Consider the following 23,110-nt stretch of genomic DNA (forward strand, 5'->3'; position numbering starts at 1 on the left):
CAGAACACCTCCGCTCGGTTCGCAATAAATAATTGCACCTCCCAGTCACCAACCACTTTAACTCCCCCTCCCATTCCTCAGATGACATGTCCATCATGGGCCTCCTGCAGTGCCACTATGATGCCACCCGAAGGGTGCAGGAACAGCAACTCATATTCCGCTTGGGAACCCTGCAGCCCAATGGTATCAATGTGGACTTCACAAGCTTCAAAATCTCCCCCTCCCCCACTGCATCCCAAAACCAGCCCAGCTCGTCCCCTCCCCCACTGCATCACAAAACCAGCCCAGCTCGTCCCCGCCTCCCTAACCTGCCCTTCCTCTCACCTATCCCCTCCTCTCACCTCAAGCCGCGCCTCCATTTCCCACCCACCACCCTCATCCCGCCTCCTTGACCTATCCCCTCCCCACCTATACTCTCCTCTCCCCATCTTTTCCTCTATCCATCTTCGGTCCGCCTTCCCCTTTCTCCCTATTTACTTCAGAACCCTCTCCCTATCCCCCTCTCTGAAGAAGGGTCTAGGCCCGAAACGTCAGCTTTTGTGCTCCTGAGATGCTGCTTGGCCTGCTGTGTTCATCCAGCTTCACACTTTGTTATCTTGGATTCTCCAGCATCTGCAGTCCCCATTATCTCTGATCTTTTTACACAACAACTCATCACATTTCAAGACTTCTTGAACAATGAATTATTTTCAGAGTCTGGTAACTATTATTCTGCAGGCTAATGTGACAGCTGCCAAAAGGCATAGTAGGACCTACCAGAAAGCAAGTAGGAAGAAAAAAAATCTTGCATCCACACAGCATGATCTCGCAAAGTCAAAAGCACTTCACAATGGGTATAGTTGTTGCTTTAGACATTTGCGAAGCAAACATCCCACTGCACATAACAAAATCCCACAACCCGGAAATGAGATGACTGGCCTGTTTTAGTATTGATGGCAAATAGAGATGGACGGCCATGACACCAAAAGAATTCACTGGAACAGGAATGAGTCATCCAACCCCTCAAGTCTGTACTGCCAGTCTGCTATTTTGAGGCTGAGAGCTATGCTAATTTCTATTGCTCTCTTTGATTTGCATTTTTTAATACCCTTTCCTAACAAATGTCCATCATTATCAGTTCTTAAACATTTCAATTGATCCTCATCCTCCGGTATTTTCTGGGTGAGGAAGAGTTCCAGTTTGCCACTTCCCTTTGTGAAGAACTGTTTCCTAGTATCTCACCAAAACTACCAAACTCAAACATTCTGATTGCATCCCCTTGTTCTGGATTCACCACAGGAGCAGAAATTGATTCACATGATCTTGTCCATGAAATCCATTTAAACTCCAGTATCCTTTTTGGGAGTCTGAACTCTATTCCTCCGACGTCAGGATGTCTTCACTCAAATACAGAGCTCTGAACTGAATGCGTTTCTCCAAATGGTGCCTAACCAGTGAGGCATAAAATTATACTGACTCTCAAGAGGTCCGTTATGTTCAAGTCCTGTGCCTGAATTTGCTTGCCTAATGCCATCACCTACATATTGTGGCTAAATAGGTTATAAGGCAGTGAATCATTCCATAAGTCTTATAATCAGTGGTAAGAGTGAGAATGCCTCCTGGTCTACCATCCTGCAGAAGACAAAGGCAAACCCCTGCAGCACTTGCCCATATAAATGAGCCAAACCAATGGAGGTCCTGGAAATAAGTAAAGGCGGATAGGCAGACTAACTTCATTTTTTTGTATTCCAGCTCTCTTGATGTGGACAAAAACAGTTCATTTGCCCTTTGGATTTATTTTTAGTTTCTAATAATTTCTGTACAAGGTCCCATAAATCTGTTTCTCCCAGATGCCACATCTTCCTCCGATAGGGCCTTGATGTTCACCTGAACAGAGGGGCACAGGCTTTAGCTTAACAGATGCAGGGACACTGTAATGAGGTCAGGTGTATGAATCTGGCTCAATGTAACAGTCTTCTCACTCAGAGGTTAACGAATTCACAAACTGAGCCATACTCTAAGCCAGGTTCCAGAGAAGGGTTCGTTCTTGCAACAGTCTGTTTTGTTGTCACACTTCAAATAGCCCTACCAAGCGTGTATCACAGTTTAGGATGTGGACAGTAATGTGTAACGTTTCAAATTTGTTAATGAGTTGTGGTTGCTCTTGGCAAATTATTGCCTATCCCAAACAAGTATCAGGCCACCTACATGAACCACTGCAAGTTTTCCCACATGCTGTTAGCTCATGGGAATTTAAAATTTTGAGCCAGTGACAACCAAGGAATGGCCAAAACCTAATCACTTGTTATGACAGCACTAAATTTGGGGTGGGGTCTTCCAGAGGGTGGTATTTCCATGCATCTGTTGCCAGAAATGAGATTCCTGTCTGCAATGCTTATGCTCCCAGGTACAAATACCAGTCAATTCAAGTAGCAATGAAAAGTCTACCCACATCACTGCAGCAAAGCGAATGAATGATTCTTCTTCCGTCAGGTCTATATCTCACACGGTGGGTGAGACAAGAGGAGGTTCTTCATAACCCTGAGCTCTGCAACAAAATGAAGAATAAAATTTTATGATTGCATTCAATGAGTTACTTTTTGTCCAAAACGCAATTGTGCAGGCTCCTCTGGTAGTTAAGGTGAGTTCATTTCAGCATGACGACTAGAACGGTCTCAGCTTTGATTGTAGTGATTTTGAAGCAAACTGGATGACAAATGGTCTTCTGGGTTAGCAATGGGAATTATTACTCAGAGCTCCATGCCAACCAGCAAGAATAAGGATCGGGCTCAGTTGTGATAGCCTCTCTGGTGGTTGTTACCAAAGTGACACATCAGTGTCATTGGGAGATGGAGATCAGTTAGAATCATAGAATCCCCACAGTCTAGACAGAGGCCATTCATCCTTGGATAATGACAGCATCAAATCTTCCACCCGTTCTCCTCGCCATTATCTCCAGAGCTTCATTACAGCAATTTTAAGCAAGCCATATAGACAGCAAACTCTATGCCAACGCTAAATTTCATGATGCATTTTTGTTGAATTTCTACCCATTCTTTTCTGGAAGTTTATACCAAGTTGGAATATCAGCTGAATAATCTGACATTGAAGAATCCGATTTAGCCAACTACACAATAGTGTGCATCAACCAATTTGCTATGAGTAGAATATGAATAGAGGTCAAGTAAAACCCACTTACCACTCTGGTATTCTTTGGCATGATTGTGGCTATGTTCTTGGGCGACATGATTCTCTTTGTTTTGAAGAGCATGGAAAACCATTTCTGGCACTGCGCCCTCACCTTACAGCAAGAAATATGATACACAGCTCGTAATCCCTGGACTTGTAAACTCAATGTGATCATTTTGATTTACACACTAGATTCTATTTTAAAGGAGGTTATAACAGGATCTGTACAAAGTCATAATTTGATCAGGCAGAATTAACATGGTATTTTGAAAGTGAAATCATGTTTTATATACACTAATTTAATGGAATTTTGAGGATTTGTACATGGATTCCCCAAATGCATTTGATAAGATGCCACTGTAAAGGTAATAACACAAGGGTTTTTGGTATGAATGGTAACATATTATCACAGACAAAGGGCTCACTCACTTGTAGGAAACAGACAGAGGTAATTGGCCATTTTCTTTTAGCTGTCAAGATTGGATACCACAGGCCTCAAAGATAGGATGTGAAGTATTTACAATCTATGTCAATGAATTGGACATGGGGATAGAATGTATGAGAGCTAAATTTGCTAATAATGCCAAGGTAGATAGGAAATTAGGTTGTCGCGACAAGGTAGAGAATTTGCAAAGGGATATTAGATAGGTCAAGTGAGTTGGCAAAACTTTGGCAAATGGAGCATAATTAGGAAGAATGTGAACTTGTCTATTTTGGCAGAAAGAATTGAAAGGGAGCTTATCATTTAAATGAAGTGACATTGCAGAAATCAGAGGTATCTGGATGTCTTGCTATATTAATCATAAAAAGGTTAGCATGTAAGGACAGCACATGATTAGGAAGATAAATGGAATGTTGTTGTTTATTGTTAAGCGAATGGAATATGAAAGTGGAGAAATTTTACAGCAGTTGACAAGGGCCTTGGTCAGAATGCGTATAGAGTACTGAGTACGGTTTTGATCTCCTTATTTGAAAAGTAATCAGGTGAGAAAGCATTCTGAGAAGACTCATTTGGCTCTTTTTTTGAATGAATGGCTTATTTTCTGTTGGTAAAGTTGGGCGTTTAGAAGAACTGAGAGGTGCTTTTACTGACACATGTAAGATCCTGAGGAGACTCAACAAGGGTGGATTCTGGCATGATTTTTCAGGAAGGAGCGAGTAGAGTTAGGGGAAACTATTTAAGAATAAGAGGACTCACTGTTAAGGCAAGATAAGGAGAAATGTTTTTTCTTTGAGGGTTGTTAATATGTGGAATTCTCTTCCCCAGAAAACAGTAGAGGTTGGGTCGTTTAATACATTTCAGGCCAAGTCAGATTAATTTTTGTTAAACAAGGATGTTCTGGGTGATCAGAACAGACAGAAAGTGGAATACAGGCCGTAATCAGATCAGATATCATTAAATGGCTTGAAGCAAGCCTGAAGGGCTGAATGGCCAATGCCTGCTTCTAAGTATAGCCACACTTATCTAATTACAGGATTTCAAATGATACTTACTGCATTGAATTCTACCATCTCTGCGTTACTGAAAATATCCTCTGTGCAAATTTATGAGAGAATGTTTTAGGAAATGTTGTTGATAATTGTATGGAATAGAAATAACCTTTGCTGTACATTTATACCAGACTCAGACTTGGGAAAGAAGAAACATTGTGCAAGGTCTCTGTAAATGCAGAAATTGGGAATGGCATCAGGAAATGGGCCTTTCTTATGAGAAAGGAGAAAGTTGAATGGTGACCTGACAGTACTAGAGGCTATAATTATCAGTCAGTCATAAAATAAATCCATTTAGGACTTCAGGACAAAATTGTTAACTTGGAGAGTGATGAGAATGTGGAACTTGTGAGCATCAAGAGCAGTTGAGGTGAACAGCGTTTAAGGGGACCCTCGATAAACACTTAATGGAGAAAGGAATAGGAAATTATCTTGTCTAGAGGGGTAAAAAGGAGACTGATATGGAATATAAACAGTGGGGTGGCTCTGCTGTTCAGAGTGACACATTCCCATGCTATAATCAATGTAACATTACAACACCTACCTTGAGATTTAACACACAGAGGATGATGAAGATGAAGGTGCCCTGGAAACTGTTGACAATGGTGAATAAATAGGCCATTACCAGGGTTTCTTCACTAAAGTGGAACAAGCCAAGAATCCAGCTACAGCCCAGGATAAACACCTGCGTGATGGCTTTAAATGCTAACATCCTGTAGAAAAGAGAGATGGATTAGATAGGAAATTACAAGGCATACTCCACATTTATCAATGTGTGCACAATGTTATGCTATGTTGTACATGCCACTACTGTAATTACTCACGATGCCTCAGATTCGCGGTCCTAGAGTCAACAGAGACACATTGCACAAAAAGAGACTCTTTGGACCATTGATTGTGCTTAGAGTTCAGTTCTGTGTGTCCCCAGCCTGGAGGGTAGAGTTGTCAATGCTCATTGAGTAAGTTCCTGGAACTTCAGTCACCTAACATCTGGCCACGTGATATCTGGTTACATGATACGAGCCAAGTCTGCAACTTTAATTAAACTTACAAATATGCTAATGAAGGGAGTAAAAGCTGACACTTTTTATTTAAGCTGGATGCAACTTTTCTATTCAGTTATCTGTGCCAAGATTTCCCTGATCAGTTACTTCATTAATTCCTCTGTTCTGTGCTTCTCTCCAAAGGCAGCTTCTTGGCTTGCTGTCTTCTGACACTTCATTCTGAGCCTTTTTAACAAGACTTTTTAAAATCAGCGGTGAGTTGTCATTGCCTTTCACTCTCCAGAGTGGTTCCCACATCTAGTGCAGCTGAATAGGGAACTGAAATCACAGTGTCGGCGTTGTTCCGATACACACGTGTGAGGCAACTGAGCTAAGTGAATCCCCCCATGAGTCACCACCATCCCCGTACCTAAAAAAGCACAGGCAATGTGCCTTAATGGCTACCACCCAGTAGCTCTGGCCTCAATAATCAATGAAGTGCCTCATGACGCTGGTCACGGCCCACATTAGCTCCGGTCCCCAAGCCTGCCTCAATCCCTAGAATTTGCCTACTGACATAACAGGTCCACAGTGGATGCCTGCACCTAAACCCTACACTCATCCCTGGAACATCTGGACAACAAGGACACCTATGTCAAACTCCTGCTCATTGACTACAAGTCTGCCTTCAACATCATTATCCCCTCCAGACTGATCTTAAAATTCCATAATCTTAGTTTCGACTCCGCCCTCTGCAACTAGATCCTCAGCTTTCTGACCCACAGACTGTAATCAGTGAAGATAGGTAACTGCACCTCCTCCATAATAACACTCAACGCTGGAACCCAACCCAAAGGAAGCATCATCAGCCCCCCACTGTACTCCCTGGACACCTATGGCTATGTTGCCACATTCCAAATAAATGCCTTCTACAGACTTGCTGACGACGCCACATCAGTAGGGCACATAATCTAATAATGATGACTCAAAACACAGAAGAGAAATAGAGGGCTTGGTAACGTGGTGCAATGAGAACAACCCCTCTCTCAACATCGGCAAAACTAAACAATGATCATTGACTTCATAAAGAAAGGAGGAGAACATGCCCCCATCACATCAATGGAACTGAGTTTGAGAAGGTGGGCAGCGCCAAGTTTCTCAAAGTGATGACAACCAACAACCTGTCCTGGACCTCCCACATAGATGCAATTGTTAAGAAGGCACAACAACTGCTCTTCTTCCTCATGCGGCCTAGGAAATTTGGCATGTCCATAAGGACCCCCACCAATTTCTCCAGATGCATCACTGAAAGCATGTTGCCCTGGTGCACAACTGCCTGGTATGGCAACTGCTGTGCTCAAGTCCGTAAGAAACTACAGAAGGTGGTGTGCACAGCCCAGACCATCATGGAAGCCAACCTTCAATCCATGGACTCCCATTTACACGGCTTGCTACCACAGAAAGGTTCCCAACATCAAAGGCCCATAGAACCTCGGTAATGAACTCCTACAACCTCATCCATGACGCAGAATATACAGAAACCTGAACACACACACCAGCAGTCTTAAGAACAGCTTCTTCCTGGCCATTACTGGACTGATGAATGGAGTCTCTAGTGTCAAACAACACTGATCTTGCTAAATGTTGATATTGCCTAACACATGCCCTGTGCAATGCAACCTGTATGCCTCTGTCTAAGTCTTTTTACAACGCCTGATCTGTACATCCTCGCTTACTATGACCTGCCTGTACTGCTCATAAACATGTCATTATTCCTCAGTACATGTGACAATAAATCAGTCTGCAAATATAAACTTTCACAGTTTATGGGCTATAAACACGTAGCTTATCCCAATTGAATCAGCTGTCAGAAGAGTACATTGGTTCAAATTGCTGGAGGTCACCTGCCCAATTTGCACCTTGTTCTCTTCATTCCTATGCTTGCTTGCTCCCACTTAAACAATGCCTCGATTTTGAAATATTCAGTCTTTTCAAATCCCGACATAGCCTCATCCCTTCTCCTTCTTTGTAACCGCCAATAAGCCCTGAAATTCTCTGAGATGTATAAGAATCTTTCACAAATTTACACAGTGATTCTTGTGGACAGTACACACTGCTGCCACTGATCATCGGTGGTGAAAAGACAGAATGCTTGAGGATATGGCGGCAGTCAAGCAAGCTGCTTTGTTCTGGGTGGTGTCAAGCTTCTTGACTGTTGTGGGAACTACACCAAACCAGGCAAGTGCAGAGTATTCTAACACACACCTGGCTTGTGCCTTGTAGATTGTAGACAACCTCTGGGGAGTCAAGAGCTGAGTTGCTCACCACAGTATTCCTAACATCTGACCCACTCTTGTAGCCACTGAGTTTATGTTACAAATTCAGCTACGATAACTCTATGGAATGTCAAGGAATGGTCGTTTGATTGTCTTTTATTGGAGATGATCATTGGCTGGCATTTGTGTTGCAAGAATGTTACTTGCCACTTATCACCCCAATCTGGATATTGACAAGATCTTGTTGCATTTGAACATGGACAGTTTCAGCGTCTGAGGAATCACGAATGGTGCTGAACGTTGCACAATCATTAGCAAATATCCCCACTTCTAACCTTACGATAGAGAGAAGGTCATTGATGAATTAGCTAAAGATGGTTGGGCCTTGGACATTATCCTACCAAATTCCATCAGAGGTGAAACTCACCTTGTGTTTTGAAGTTTTGACACTGTAATGTCACGCTTGGAAACTGAGTTTTTCAAACACCAAAGAGTTAAGAGAAAAAGGAATGTGTTGATCTGTTGAAAGATTTGCAAAAGAAGAGAAATTTAATAAACTGAAAGAGCCCTCACTCCCTAAGAAGCAACACAGTCAAACAGTGATTGGGGTTGAGAGACAGGCAGAGAGAGAGAGATACAGTGCGGCAACATAGATTCTCCAGCCCAAACTGGCAGGGCTTCCCAAAGTTGGGAGTCAGCACGCCAAGAAGAGCTGAAACTTTGGCTGAAAACCTCCAAAGCAGCAACAGCTGCCACTGAACTCTGACTGAGCTGTTTCAGCTATACACCCGCTCTGACAGGTTCGTCCTGGGGTTGTAATAATTTTAGAGATTCAAAATCGGCTTGGAGTCAGAAAAGATCTGGGAAGCATTTATCTGAAGCCTGGCACCAGCTGTGAATGGGACATAGAGATAGTAGGAACTGCCGATGCTGGAGAATCTGAGATAACATGGTGTTAAGCTGGATGAACACAGCAGGCCAAGCAGCATCAGACGAGTAGGAAAGCTGATCTTTTGAATCGAGACCCTTCTTCAGAATGGGACATCTCAGGTTGGCAGATACCAAATCATCTATTAATCCAAATCATGGTCCTCTACAGACCTCAATGCCATTTCATTCCCTCAATCCTTCTCTCGCTTTACAATCTCTTCATAAAACTGCATCTGAAGATTGGCAATTTTCTGTGTCATCTGGATTATATCATCCAATCTGGAGGCAGGGCAAAGCATGTCCAATTTTTGGCTTTTGGCTCAAATAGGCTATAATGCTTTACTTAATCAGCCAGCCTAGACCCTATTATACCTGCTGTTACATCACTGAAGCATCTATAATAGATTATTTAGCCATACAATATTACATCTGAGGCAAACCTTGTCTCACGTAAGATTAACACAACAGCTGTGAAAGAGCAACAACTATGCATTTTCCATTTTGTATGCCTCATATGTACATTATCAAAGAAAATCTTGACACTGAGCACATGGGCTTGGTCAAAGAGTTGGACTTGAAGGAGTGTCTTAAGGGTGAAGAAAGAGTTAAAATAAGAGTTTTGGGAGGAAGTTCCAGAGTTTTGAGGCTCAGCAGCTGTAAAAATTCAAATTAGGATTACCAAGAGGTCAGATCTGGAGCAATGCAGTGGTTTCAGAGGCTTGGGCAGTTTGAGGAAGGGAAAGAATTTGGAAGTCCATGCAAATATTTGAAAAAAACAAAAACCTTAAAATTGAGTCTTGCCAGTCCATGAACCCAGTTGGTCAGTGAGTACAATGGGTGACTGGACTTGATTCGGGTACAGGCAGCAGAGAATTGAAAGGGGTCAAGTCTGCAGACAATAAAAATGTGAGGCCATCCAAGGAAGAATAACTAAGTTCAGAGGCAACAGAGGCATGAGTGAAAGTGGTAATAGTACAGAGAATGAAACAGGGACCTCAAAAGGTGGACTTCACTGCATATTTGAAGCATAATCACATCAATGAATGACAACATTGATATCATCTAAACATGGATAATGCTGACACTTACCCCAATTATTGCACAAACAGGCCCGAGGAAGCTCCAAATGAATCTTCTATGTGTTTGTAGCCAGCAGCTGGAGTTTTTCAACAGAAGATTTATCATTAAAAATTATGATACATTAAATCTTCAGCAAGTTAAATATTGTGAACCAAGGTTAGGTATAACCAACAAGCCAGTGAACTTGGCTCATAAGCAGCAAAAACATTAACAGGAGACTGATCAGACTGAATGGCTTGTTTGTCTACTGCATTTTTGATAGAAAGTGCTGCGTTCTGTACTGATTTAATAAAAGGAGTAGCAGGAGACAGGACAACAGAACTCAACAACTGCACCCCAAACCTACCCCCACCACCCAGAGGAGAGACAGAGACCAGATCACACAAGTGTTCGAATGCAGAAGGAGGCTATTCAGCCCATTATGTTTGCCAGTGCTGCTGATAGCTAGCCAGTGACTACTGTGAGAGTATCGAAATCATGTAACAACAGACAACCGAGATCAACTGTTGCACATGATCCGGAAAAATAGCCCTTTGCACTTGCTGTAGTTTCAGGAGTGAAGTATGCTGTTTGGGTGAAGAGGCTTCATATTCTACAGGATGTCAGAACCAAGAGAAGGGGGTGGTGTGCAATACAGGAAGAAATCATTAAAGCGTAAGGCTACAGAACACGGGTAAAGAAATGTACACTGTCAACTCTGCCACAGAATTACAGTTCAGCATGAAGCTGCACCTCCTATAATTTTGTCTCTAGCACTTTTAAAGCAGGCAGTTGGTGTAAACTGTGATCCCAGTCAAACATAGACCCTTCCACAGTGTTGTATTTCTGTTTACATTGGGTTGACTCTCTACTTTGGCATCAGCAAAAGTGTTTGCTTGAGGAAGGGAAAAATTCATGCCAAAAGCTTCAGCTTCTATAAACATACATTTTCTGAGTAACTGACCTCAGACAAAATGGGCAACAGTTGCAAATAAACCCTATCATTGAAAAATGCTCATTTCGGAGGTTTACCAAGGCAAGGAAAGCAACAACCAGATGCTTTCCTGGTAGAGTTCACTAGGTCGTCAGATATTCCTTGAATTGTTGGAGTTAAATTGTGCTTCAGAATAGAAAGAAAGACTTGCTTTTATATAACATTTTTCACTGTCTTGGGGAATCAAAAGTAGTGTCAATATGTTTTGAAGTTTAGCCATTGCTCTAGTAGAGGAAATGGGGGACTAATTTGCAGTCAGCAAATTCCCACAACAGTTTTAACAGTTGTTTTCTCATGATAGAGATTGAGGGTGGGGGGAACTCCCTGGCTCATCTTCATAGTGTCTATGATCTATTACATCTACCTCAGAAGGTAGATAGGATCTGGCTTTAGTGTTGCAGCTGAAAGGCAAGATCTGCGAAAGTGCAGCACTCCTTCACTGCAGTATTAAGCTAGTTTTTGAGCATACCCCTCTTCTGTGAGGTTTGAACCCATGACCCTCTGCCTCTGAAAGGGGTTTCAACTCAATGTTTCATTGGCCAACAATTCATTCACTTGTCTTGATATCTTCTTTCAATGATGGGGTCCAAAACGTTTCTGTTAGCAATCTTGTGAGGCACCTTTGAACAATATAGCAGATAAGTACGCCACCAAAATGCAAGCTGTTATTGACCACTGCCACGCAGGACTCACTCATTAGTGCGGGAATCTCAGATTCGGCTTTGTCTTCAAGTCTTTGAGGTCAGACTTAAATATATATAAAAAATATATATAAGTCTGAGATGAAAAGTTCCAAAGCCCAAGGTCATAGAAAAATTGACAAGCTTTTTCTTGTCCCCAGATCAGTCAAGGAATATCGTTAGCAAATTAATTGACAGTAAATTGTCAATTTGCATTGTAGATTGGGAAAAACAGAAGGCACTACTTACTGCCTGGGTGACCCATAGCCATCGCAATACACTGCAGCAGAAACAGCCACAATTACTGCAGGAACCCCGTAGCCAAGAGGATACATGAACTTCCCAGTTTTTTCCAAATGGGTCATCCTCAATTTTCTGATGTTTCTGACCATGACATGGAGCTGGACGCCCTCCAGAAACATCCAAACAAATGCAGCCAGGAACAAGTAATGTAAAAATCCTGCTATAATCCCACACACAACCTGTAAGAATGAAAAATACTGAGAGTGTCTTTCAGGGACACCATATTGTTACCTACCCAAAGAGATAACACAAGTTCAACAGAAATATTTGCACATAAGAACGGAAAGTGACCATTTGGCCCTTGAGCCAGATCTGCCAATCAGTTAGAAACAAAATACTATGGATGCTGGAAATCTGAAATAGCAACAGGAAGTGCTGGAGAAACTCAGCAGGGCTGGCAGAATCTGTGGACAGAGAACCAGAGTAACACTTTGAGAGTAACACTAAAATGAGACTGTTCTTCAGAACAAAGAGTTGTATCAGATTTGAAACATTAACTGTTTCTTTTGCCACAGATGCTGCCAGACCTGCTGAGCTTTTCCAACATTTTCTTTGCTTACTGCCATTCAGTTATTTCAACGAAGTCCTCTACACCAAAGTTAGTGATGCATCTTTGCTCTGTGTCTCATAATACTTACCCTTAATCTCGTCTCAGTTGACTTACACCATTCACAGGATTGAGTGGAATGTTGGTCAGACACCATCCCCGGGAGACTGACTCGGAAGCTTGGATGAGGAAGCACACCAATGTGGCACATGCAGCTCCTCAATTTCCAAATCAGCAGGATTGAGCAAGATTTCCACCACTGCCATCTCGCTGTTTATATCTCCCATTTTCCTCATGAACAACTTTACATCATGTGCTTAAGTTTAGATTAAAAACACAGCACTGTGTGGCATAAGTGCAACCGCTTGCCTTGCATTGCTGGCTGTAGAGGGTTCCCTTACCCGGTTTTTGGTTTGGTTGATTCCAGCTAGAAAGAGCAGCTCGGCCAGGAAGAGATTCAGGCACAGGTGCAAGTGGGTGGCAGTCAACGTGTTCTTAAGATCCTTCCAAAACGCAAAAATTCCAAAAGCAACAGCAAGACATATGAGCGATATAGGGATTCCAACAAATGTAATGACAGTGAGGGCGAAAGGCTCTGTCTATAATAGAAAGAAAAAAAGTTAAAAGACTTTGGTGCTGAGAGACTCTTATTAACAATGCAAAATCCCATTGGTTAAGCATTCAGAAACTTAATTGATCAACATACTCATCATAGTATCTCACACAATAAAAATGTGGATATTGAGCAGGACAGAGGAGATCAGAGACCTTGGAGTGAATGTACACAGGGCCCCGAAAGTGGTAGAACACATAAATAACATGGTAAAGAAGGTATATGGAATGCTTTGTCTCATTGTGAAGGTATTGAACACATAAGCAGGGATATAATACTCGAACTATAAAAGACATTGGCGAGCCCAGAGCTGGAGTTTTACAGGAGTGATATAACTGCTGTAAAGAATGTTGCCAGGCTTTTGATATATTGCAGCTATGAGGAAAGACTGGATAGGTTATGGTTGTTTGGCTTCAAATTGAGGAGATTGAAGTATCACTTTAAGCAAATTGTACCAAATGATGGGAGCTTGGATAGAGTGGACAGGGAAGACCTGTTTTCCCAAGTGGAGAGGTCAAACTAAGGAGCACAGACTGAAGGTAATCAGTAGAAGGAAAGAGGGGCCATGAGGAAAACCCTTTACAACCAGAGGGAGGTCGGTGCTTTGAATTCGATGTTCAGTTTCATGGTTCAGCATTTGAAAGGAATCTGGATCTGCATATGAAGTCATGTAAACTGTGAGATGACAAACCAGGGGCTGGTAAATGGGATTAGATTGGCGGCTAGTTTATTCAGCTGAAGCAGCCACAATGGGCTGAATGGCCTCTTTCTGTGCTGTGCCTTTCCCCGAACCAGATAAGAACCCACAGAGCCTTTGTTGGCTCCTTGAAAATGCTACCCAATTAGGCCCCTTTCTCCTGATCTATTAACTTAAGTCATCCACATTTAGTTGATAGTTGACTACAGGGAACTAGAAGCTGCAGTGTGATAGGACAGTGACAGCTTTCTGATCTTAAATAGATGATGTCTTTTCTCCAAAACTACATCCAAGGAATTCCCAATTTTATATGAAACCTATGCATTTCCCTTTAGCATCGCGTACAAACACTAATCCTCTCCAATAACAGCAACAACAAAAACAAAGTTGCTGGAAAAGCATGACAAGTCTGGCAGCATCTGTGGAGAAGAAAACAGAGTTAACGTTTCGGGTCCAGTGACCCTTCCTCAGAACTGGTCTAATCTTCTCCAAATCTTGAAGAATGGTCCCATCTCTTGCTGGGGGCATCAATAACAGCCATTCTCCTTAAGTTTATTTGCTCCAGGGATCTACGTTTCCCAGTCCCTCTACTTCACCCAGACCCTCTTTTGTCTTACAATGTGCAGGTTTTTAACTCACAATCAACAGTGCAAGTAGGAAGCTGTGGCTGCCAGTGGGAGAGGTTCCTCTGGAGTTTGAAAGATTGTGAAGGATGTAGGAGCAAGGTATGTGATTTATGATGGGGTAGTGCATTTCTGAGTTTGTAGGGGTCATCAAAACAAGGGCCCAGAAGCTTGGGCATGTGCCTGGTTCTCAACAGACACTGCCCCGCCCGATGCACAGACCATTGTTCAGCCATTGAATACCTTTAATCAAGGGGCACCAGCCAACCAAGCAACCCCACAAAACGCATCCCTCCCCCACACCACCTTAGGCAGATTATGTTTCAGTTGTACAGGGCACTGGTGAGACCACATCTGGAGTCCTTTGCATAGTATTTGTTTCCTTCTTTAAGGAAGGGTGAAAATGCTCTGGAAGCATTTCAGACTCTTTATGGGTTGCATGGTGTGTGAGTGGTTAGCAGGGATTCTATAGTTGTATGGAAGTAGTACAGAGAAGGTTTACTAGACTTATACCTGGAATGGGTGAAGTGTTTTACGAAGAAAGGTTGGACAGAGTACGCTTATAGTCAGTGAAGTTTAGAAAAGTGAGAGGCTTCTTGCTTAACACATAATACTGATGGGTCGTGACAAGGTAGACGTGGAGGCGATGCATCTTACTGTGGAAGAATCCGGAACCAGGGGTCACTGGTTAAAAATAATTGTGGCCCACATAGAACAGTCATGAGGTCAAGATTTTTCTCACGGAGAACTGTAGGTCTTTGGAATCCCTCCCTTAACGGGTGGTAGAAGCAGAGTTCATGAATGTTATAATGCAAACAGATTCTTGGTAAAGAAGGGGTTGAAAGGTTTTCTGGGGCAGATGGCAATGTGGAGTTAAGCTTGAAATCATATCAGCCATGTTTGAGGGGCTGAATGACCTACTCCTGCTCTTTATTCATCACCTCACATAATGCATAAAGAAGGTTTATGAGGTATCATCACTAATCAGCCTTATTCTTATTAAATGCTGCAAGAAATTTGAAAGGCCAAATGGCTTCTTCATGTTCCTGTGATCCAATGTTCTCACCCCATCATTTATTTGTCTGATATTGTCCTGCACTTGGGACTTGCTCCCGCATCAAGGTTTCTGAACAGAACAAATTACAATGCAACAGTGCAGATATAGATTAAAGTGTCAATAAAATCTTACACATTCGGCACATTCATTGTATTGGAACATCCAACCATAACAAATCACGTCTGATTTGGCTCAGTGGAACATAGATGTCACTGAGTCAGTAAAGTGTAGGATTTAAACCCACTCCCTCATCTGCTGGGTAGAACTCCCTGGGATACTCTTCCAACCATCACATAAAATATATTGCAATCATGGTGCCAACCGTCAGGCTGTCAATAAGCCTGTGACATTCCACTACAACTGCCAAAGATTCAAATCCCATGATTTTTAGCTGTCATGAACACAATACAAACATTGATGAATACACATTCATAATATATAGACATACCTGCCATTCAAAATGGGTCAACAGCAGAGCAAGGCTGGAGAGCTGACTGCATCGGCACTGAGTATGAGTCCCGTTGGAAACTCCCCTAATGCACCCTTTGGGAGACCAATAGCTTTTCCCAGGTGCGTAATTCCAGTTGACACAGTGCAATTCAGAATCAACCTTAGTTTCCTGTGGAGAGCAGTATTACAGTTTACCAAGCCGCTGTTACTGATCTAGCTATAACTGGTTAGATGGACAATGTGCATAACATTCGTGAAAAAGACATTGCCAGGAACTCCTGAACCACAGAGGAGCAACACCCCATGCTCCACTCCAGTTCAGCATTACATTAACCCATCACAGAGCCAAAAGGAATGGTGCAAACACGTGCATCAGTATAGGTGCGCACATTTCTGTAATGTCTGTATGTGTGCGTGGATGTGTTTGGGGGCAGATTAGCTCACTTGGCTTGACAGGTGGTTTCAATTGGAGGTAGGGGGGGATTTTTTTTTAAATCTTGTTATTTTGCCAAACATTAGTACAAGGCTCATTAAATAGATAATAAATTTTTACATTAGGTGCATCATTCTTCAGATGTTATACCTCATAACTGACTCCACATCATCCCTGTGCCAGGTAATGTGATGTAACATACAATCGGCACATTAAGAAACTGGTCGCTTTCTCATCCGAGCGATCTTTCCGCTATTTCACTAAATTCAATACCACTGACACTTGGATATCGAACAATTTTTCCACTGCCTCCGCACTTATTTCTTTAACCATGAGTCTAAACCCCCTTCTAAAGGCACTTTCTCCCATCTCCAACACACCCCGTCCTTCCTGGACACCAGCCCAAGGCCTCCTACCCTCCCTTGACCTCTTCATCTCCAACTGCCACTGCAACATCGATTGCCTCAACCTCTCCACCCATCTCACTCGCTCCAACCTCTCCTTCACAGAACGTGCAGCCTGCCGCTCCAACCCTAAGCTCACTATAAAACCCATGGACAAGGGAGGTGCTGTTGTGTTGTGGTCCACTGACCTTTACATCACTGAGGCCAGGCGCCGACTCTCTGACACCTCCTCCTACCGCCCCCTTGATCATGATCCCATCCAGACCACCAAAACATCATCTCCCAGATTGTACATAACCTCATCACCTCAGGTGACCTCCCACCCACAGCCTCCAACCTCATCGTTCCCCAACCCCCCACCGCCAGCTTCTATCTCTTTCCCAAAATCCACAAACCCAACTGCCCTGGCCAACCCTTTGTCTCCACCCATTCCTGCCCCACTGAAGGCATCTCCGCTTATCTTAAATCCAATTTCTCCCCCGGTCCAGGAACTCCCCACCTATGTCCAGGACACAATCCATGCCCTCCACCTCCTCCAAGGCTTCCAATTCCCTGGCCCCCAACACCTCATCTTCACCATGGATGTCCAATCCCTGTACACTTGCATTCTCCAAGCAGATGGCGTAAAGGCCCTCTGCTTCTTCCTCGCCCACAGGTCCAACTAGTCCCCCTCCACCAACACCCTTATCCGCTTAACTGAACTCACAACTCTAACAACTTCTGCTTCAATTCCTTCTACTTCCTGCAGACAAAGGGAGTGGCCATGGAAATCCACATGGACCCAAGCTATGCCTGCCTCTTTGTAGGATATGTGGAACAGCCCCTCTTCTGCACCTACACTGGCACTATTCCCCATCTCTTCCTCTGCTACATCAATTATTGTATCAGTGCCACCTTGTGCTCCCACGAGGAGCTCAAACAGTTCATCAACTGAACAAACACCTTCCACCCCAACCTCAAGTTCACCTGGACCATCTCTTGATACCTCTCTCTCCTTCCTGCACCTCTCTCTCTCCATCTCTGGTGACCACCTCGAAATTGATATCTATTTCAAACCCACCAACTCCCACAGCTACCTCGACTATAATTCGTCTCACCCACCTTCCCTGCAAGAATGCACTCCCCTAATCCCAATTCCTCCACTTCCCCTGTATCTGCTCCCAAGATGAGGCATTTCACTCGCAAACATTCCAGATGTCCTCATATTTCAAGGACCACAGCTTCTCCCCTTCAGTGGTCGACAACACCCTCCACCGCATCTCTTGCATTTCCTGCACCGCTGCCCTCACACCCCCTCCCCGCAATAAAAGACAGAATCCCGGATGTGAGTTTGCTCGCTTTTCCTCCTCTTTTGTGAATGTTATGCCAGTAAGGGTATTATTGATGGACCATCTATTTTTGTCCTCCTGTGGAAAACTGGCCATGTGACAGAACAGGAACCAGACAGGGAGAGGGACAATGTCGTTTTGCAGGAGTGTTGCCTGGACACTTGTGGAGCTTGCTTCATGAGGGATGCCAGTGTTTGTTCAGCAACCCTCTCTTTCGGTCTGGGGAAATGTGGTAGAAGCACTATGGTGGAATTTCTCATGTGCTGCTAATACATTATACAAGTCTCTCTGCAATAACAGAAATGTGGTGACAACTGCTGCGTAGGAAAGGAAAACAACAGCAAACTGCCATTCCTAGATGTCACAGTAGAGCGAACAGTCAATGGGGAACTTCAAACCAGCTTCGACAGAAAAGCAACACATACGGACCAAATAGTGAACTACAGGAGCAACCATCCCAACACCCACAAACGAAGCTGCATTAGAACATTATTCCAACGAGCCACCACACACTGCAGCACAGAGGAACTACGCAGAGCAGAAGAAAATCACCTATGCAGCGTATTCAAAAAGAATGGGTACCCAATGAACACAGTCCGCCGATTCCTCAGCAACAAACCCAAACAAACAGACAAAACGGGCCCAGAAACCATTACCACTCTCCCCTACATCAAAGACATTTCCGAAATGACTGCCAGACTACTCGGACCCCTTGGCATCAGGGTAGCCCACAAACCCACCAACACACTAAAACAGCAGCTAATGAACTTAAAAGACCCTATACAGACAACAAATAAAACGAACGTCATCTACAAAATACCTTGCAAGAACTGTGACAAACACTACATTGGACAAACAGGCAGAAAGCTAGCCACCAGGATACATGAACATCAACTAGCCACAAAACGACATGACCCACTATCACTCGTATCCTTACATACAGATAAGGAAGGACACCACTTTGATTGGGACAACACATCCATCCTAGGACAAGCCGAACAGAGACATGCACGAGAATTCCTAGAAGCATTGCATTCCAACCGGAACTCCATCAACAAACTCATTGATTTGGAGCCAATCTACCATCCCCTGAGAAAAAGAACAGGAAATGACATCACCAACCCAAGGAAACCTAACCAGATAAATAGAAAGCGGGACATAACACCAGCGCTTCATCGGAGGCTCACTGATGATGTTACCTAGAATGGTGATGAAACGTCTGAAAACTAACCTTACAGCTCAGCGAGCAAACTCACATCCCGAACCTCAACCTGAGCTACAAATCTTCTCAAAACTCGCTAGACAGAATCCCTTTTGTCCTCACGTATCATCCCATTAACCTGTGGATTCAACGCATCATTCTCTGCCACTTCCACTACTTGCAATCTCACCCTGAAGGATATATTTCGCTCCCCACCCTTATCTGCCTTGAGGAGGGGCCGGTCTCTCTGCAACTCCCTTGACTATGACACACTCCTCACTAGCTCTGCCACCCCCAGCACCTATCCCTGCAACCACAGGAAGTGCTACACCTGCCCCTACACGTCCCCTCTCACCTCCATCCAGGCCCCAAAAAACCTTCCACAGGCAGATGTTCACCTGCACATCTGCTAATGTGGTCTATTGTATCCGCTGTTCCTGATGTGGCCTCCTCTCCATCGGACAGCGCTTTGTAGAGCATCTGCGCTCGGTTTGCAACAAATGACAACACCTTCCAGTCGCAAATTACATCAATTCTCACTCCCACTCCCCAGACAACATGTCCCTCCTGGGCCTCCTCCAGTGTCACAACAATGCCACCCGGAAACTGGAGGAGCAGCACCTCATATTGCACCTTGGGAACCTACAATCCAATGGTCTCAATGTGGGCTTCACTAGCTTCAAAATCTCCCCACCCTCGGCCTCATCCCATGATCAACATTCCCTCTCATCTCCGTCTCCTTGACCTGTCCGTCTTCTCTCCCACCTATCCGCTCTTCCCACCTCACTGACAAATTCCCACCTGCATTCACCTATCACCATCCCACCTACCTTCCCCAGCCGGGTCCCCCCTCTCCATTTATTTCAGAGCCCCCTTACCCTCCTCCATTTCTGAAGAAGGATCCCGACACGAAATGTCAGCTTTCCTGCTCCTCTGATCCTGCCTAGCCTGCTGTGTTCCTCCAGCTCCACATTGTGTTACCTCACACTCCAGCATCAGCTGTTCTTACTATCTCTTCACGAAATTGCTTTATTGGACAGGATACCCGATCAGTCTCTAAAGTGGCATTTGTATTTTACGGTACAAACATCAATGCGAGACTAAGCTAGAATCCAATCAGTCATAAATGGTACATCAAACTGGCACAGCTCTTTACAAACCTTGGTGTGTTTGATAGTGAAGTTCAGCATCTGGTCAAATCCATTGCCGTGGTTATTGATTATAATTGCTGAAAATACATCTGAAATCAATCCGAATGGCTTTAGTTTTCTGGCAGTGGTCCCAAGATTGTAAACACTTCTATTCAGGATGGAATCCATGTTGCTGAAGGCGATCAAAGCTGCCACAGCAATATCTGTCCCTGGAAGTAGCAAACTTTATCAACATTACTAACACTTGAATGAAATCCATGTGTTCATTAATCTGTATGTACAGCCGCCGCTGCCTTAAAACACAAGAAATAGGAGCAAGAGTAGGCCCAATGTCCATTCAAGCCTGTTCCGCCATTCAGTAAGACCATAAGACCTAGGAGCAGAAGTACGCTATTCAGCTCATTGAAACCATTCAATGTGATCATTCCTAATGTTGGGCTTTAATTCCATTGAATTTGATTTATTACCGTCACACGTACTGAAGTACAGTGAAAAGCGTTGTATTACTTGCTTTTTAGGTATTTACACATTTGTTCCCTTGAATCCTCGGTAACCCAAAGAAATTAATCTATTTTAGGCTTAAATACAATCAAATTACTCAGCCATGGATCGTAGTACTTCCCCCTATGCAAGCATGACCTTTCTTAAATATGGAGACCAAAACTTTGCACAGTGTTCCAAGTGTAGTCTTACCAAACTGTAACCAGAATTCCTTTGTCTTGTCTACCAGTCCTCTTGTTACAAATGCCAGCATGTCATCAGACTTCCTAATTGCCCACTTGCATGCGAACTTTCAATATTCCTTGTATGCCTACATCCAGCTCCCTGTGAACATCAACACTTAAAAGGTGCACATCTTGAAAAGAATATTCTGATTTTCTATTATTATGACTAAAGTGAAAACCCTCACAATACCCTATGCTACACCCCATTGACCACCTTTCCCTTTACAGAATCTGACAAGTGATGCTCCGATCAGTTCAAGTTCTCCGTCCTCCAGGATTGTCATTTATTTTCCCAGAACTAAACATCAATCTCCTAGTCACCAACGCTAACAGAAGAGGAGAAAAAAGACACAGCTGCTTTAAAAAGACAGTGAGATACTTTTCTTTGCACATTTTGTTTAATAGTGTTAAAAGTATTGATGATGGAGCAAAAATAAAAGTTGTTTGACTTGCTGGAATGGTTAGAGGTTAGAAGCAAAACTTCCATCAGTACATATAACCAGAGTTGTCAACTCCAGGGTCAGTTATATCATACAATTTTAACATATTTAAACATACATAACTAGGATAAAAGGCTCTCTCCTGAATTATAACAATGAATCTCTCGACCTTCCACAGGAAGAAAGTCTGAAGATTCACATTGTAATTTCACATAAAAACGTGGGGAACTCATTGGAATGCAACAAAAAGGCTTGCATTTATGTAAGAAACTGCCACCTTCAGATATCCCCAAATTTGAAAAGTAATTGCTGTTGTCCTTTTGGAAGTTCAGTAACATGCGCACAGAAAGCCCCCACAAACAGCAGCGGCCAAATTATCTATATTTTTCTGTGATACTGGTCAAGGGATAAATATTGGCCAGCACACCAGGGAGAAGTTCCTTCCTCTTCTGCTGCGAAGGAGTCACATCATCCATTTCTCAAACGGCAGCTGGGTGTAGGCAATAAATGTCCATTTTGCCAGTGAGGTCATAGCCCAAAAACAAATTAGCAACTTTTACAATAACATCATATTTCAATGTGCCCGTACAGCTGTCAGCTAAAGCCCCTGGCCCTGTCCAGCTGTAGGTAAAAGCAGCATTTTACATATACAATCTTCTACACCTGGTTCCCCCAAGTGTGCATATTCATCCCCACCATTTTAGACTTTGGAGTCTGTGTGGAGCACCCACAAAACAAAATAGCATACGTAGAGATAATTCTTTGCAGAGCTACTCAACATTGTGGGAAATGAGCATTCAAGAGTGAAAATGCCAACAGGTATTATCAATTCACCACAGCTCAGATACATGTTAGAATGCCAATTATTGGTATTCCAATATCTCTCACTGCAGAATTCCCAGAACCTGAAATATCTGAAACATTCCACTCTATGATTTAGATACGAAAATAAGTCGAGTTGGCTTCTGGGAGAAATGGAACAAGAAAAGAATTAACAGAAGAAAATTAACTTTACCCATTGTTTTGTCTCTGTTGATTCTACTTCGAATAACATCTATAAAGGTGCCCTTTGTCTGGAGTCTGATTATATCAGGGTCTGAAGCACTTTTCCCTTGCAAGTTTTGCATTTCCAGATCTAAAAATTAAAGCAAAGGAGCTCTGTAAATATTTCCTGTCACAGTAGTTTTAATCACAGATGTTGTTAAAGAAAGCTATTACTGGAAACAGTCAACCAATATCACTAGTTAAGGTGTGCCCATCAGGCAACTCCTCTGAGGAGATAACCAGTGTCAAAACCAGTTCTGTTTTTGGTCCTGTGTTTGTTACCAATTTGTGTCTGAGAATGTTTCTGCAGTTGTAAAGTGAATCTCCTCTTAAATTGTTCCTAATGTCTCACAAGATACCTTCATGCATGTCAGATGTAATGTAACTGGCTATTAACTACTGCATTATAAATCTCAATGTTGAGCAGATCTTCTGACAAAGATTTTGTGCGGGCATCATTCCCTACATGGTATATGTGGGTTAGATTGATACCCACAAGAAAGACTGGTGGCA

General features: G+C 43.2%; 1 protein-coding gene across 1 annotated transcript in view; it reads right to left on the bottom strand.

Annotated features, from left to right (window-relative positions):
• Positions 1-457: 457 nt before the first annotated feature.
• LOC125447395 (adhesion G protein-coupled receptor E2-like) overlaps positions 458-23,110 on the bottom strand; it is a 42,677-nt gene continuing 20,024 nt past the window's right edge. Inside the window, exons 10-19 of the mRNA XM_059639882.1 lie at positions 22,569-22,688; positions 20,398-20,597; positions 15,870-16,040; positions 12,833-13,030; positions 11,831-12,063; positions 9,938-10,004; positions 8,346-8,437; positions 5,204-5,372; positions 3,179-3,280; positions 458-2,527 (exon numbers count right to left, since the gene is read on the bottom strand). Of these exons, the coding sequence (XP_059495865.1) occupies positions 2,513-2,527; positions 3,179-3,280; positions 5,204-5,372; positions 8,346-8,437; positions 9,938-10,004; positions 11,831-12,063; positions 12,833-13,030; positions 15,870-16,040; positions 20,398-20,597; positions 22,569-22,688 (1,367 nt within the window). The 3' untranslated portion in view covers positions 458-2,512. The remainder of the gene's footprint in view (positions 2,528-3,178; positions 3,281-5,203; positions 5,373-8,345; positions 8,438-9,937; positions 10,005-11,830; positions 12,064-12,832; positions 13,031-15,869; positions 16,041-20,397; positions 20,598-22,568; positions 22,689-23,110) is intronic.

This window comes from Stegostoma tigrinum, chromosome 35 (assembly GCF_030684315.1).
Source record: "Stegostoma tigrinum isolate sSteTig4 chromosome 35, sSteTig4.hap1, whole genome shotgun sequence".
Classification (NCBI taxonomy): domain Eukaryota; kingdom Metazoa; phylum Chordata; class Chondrichthyes; order Orectolobiformes; family Stegostomatidae; genus Stegostoma; species Stegostoma tigrinum.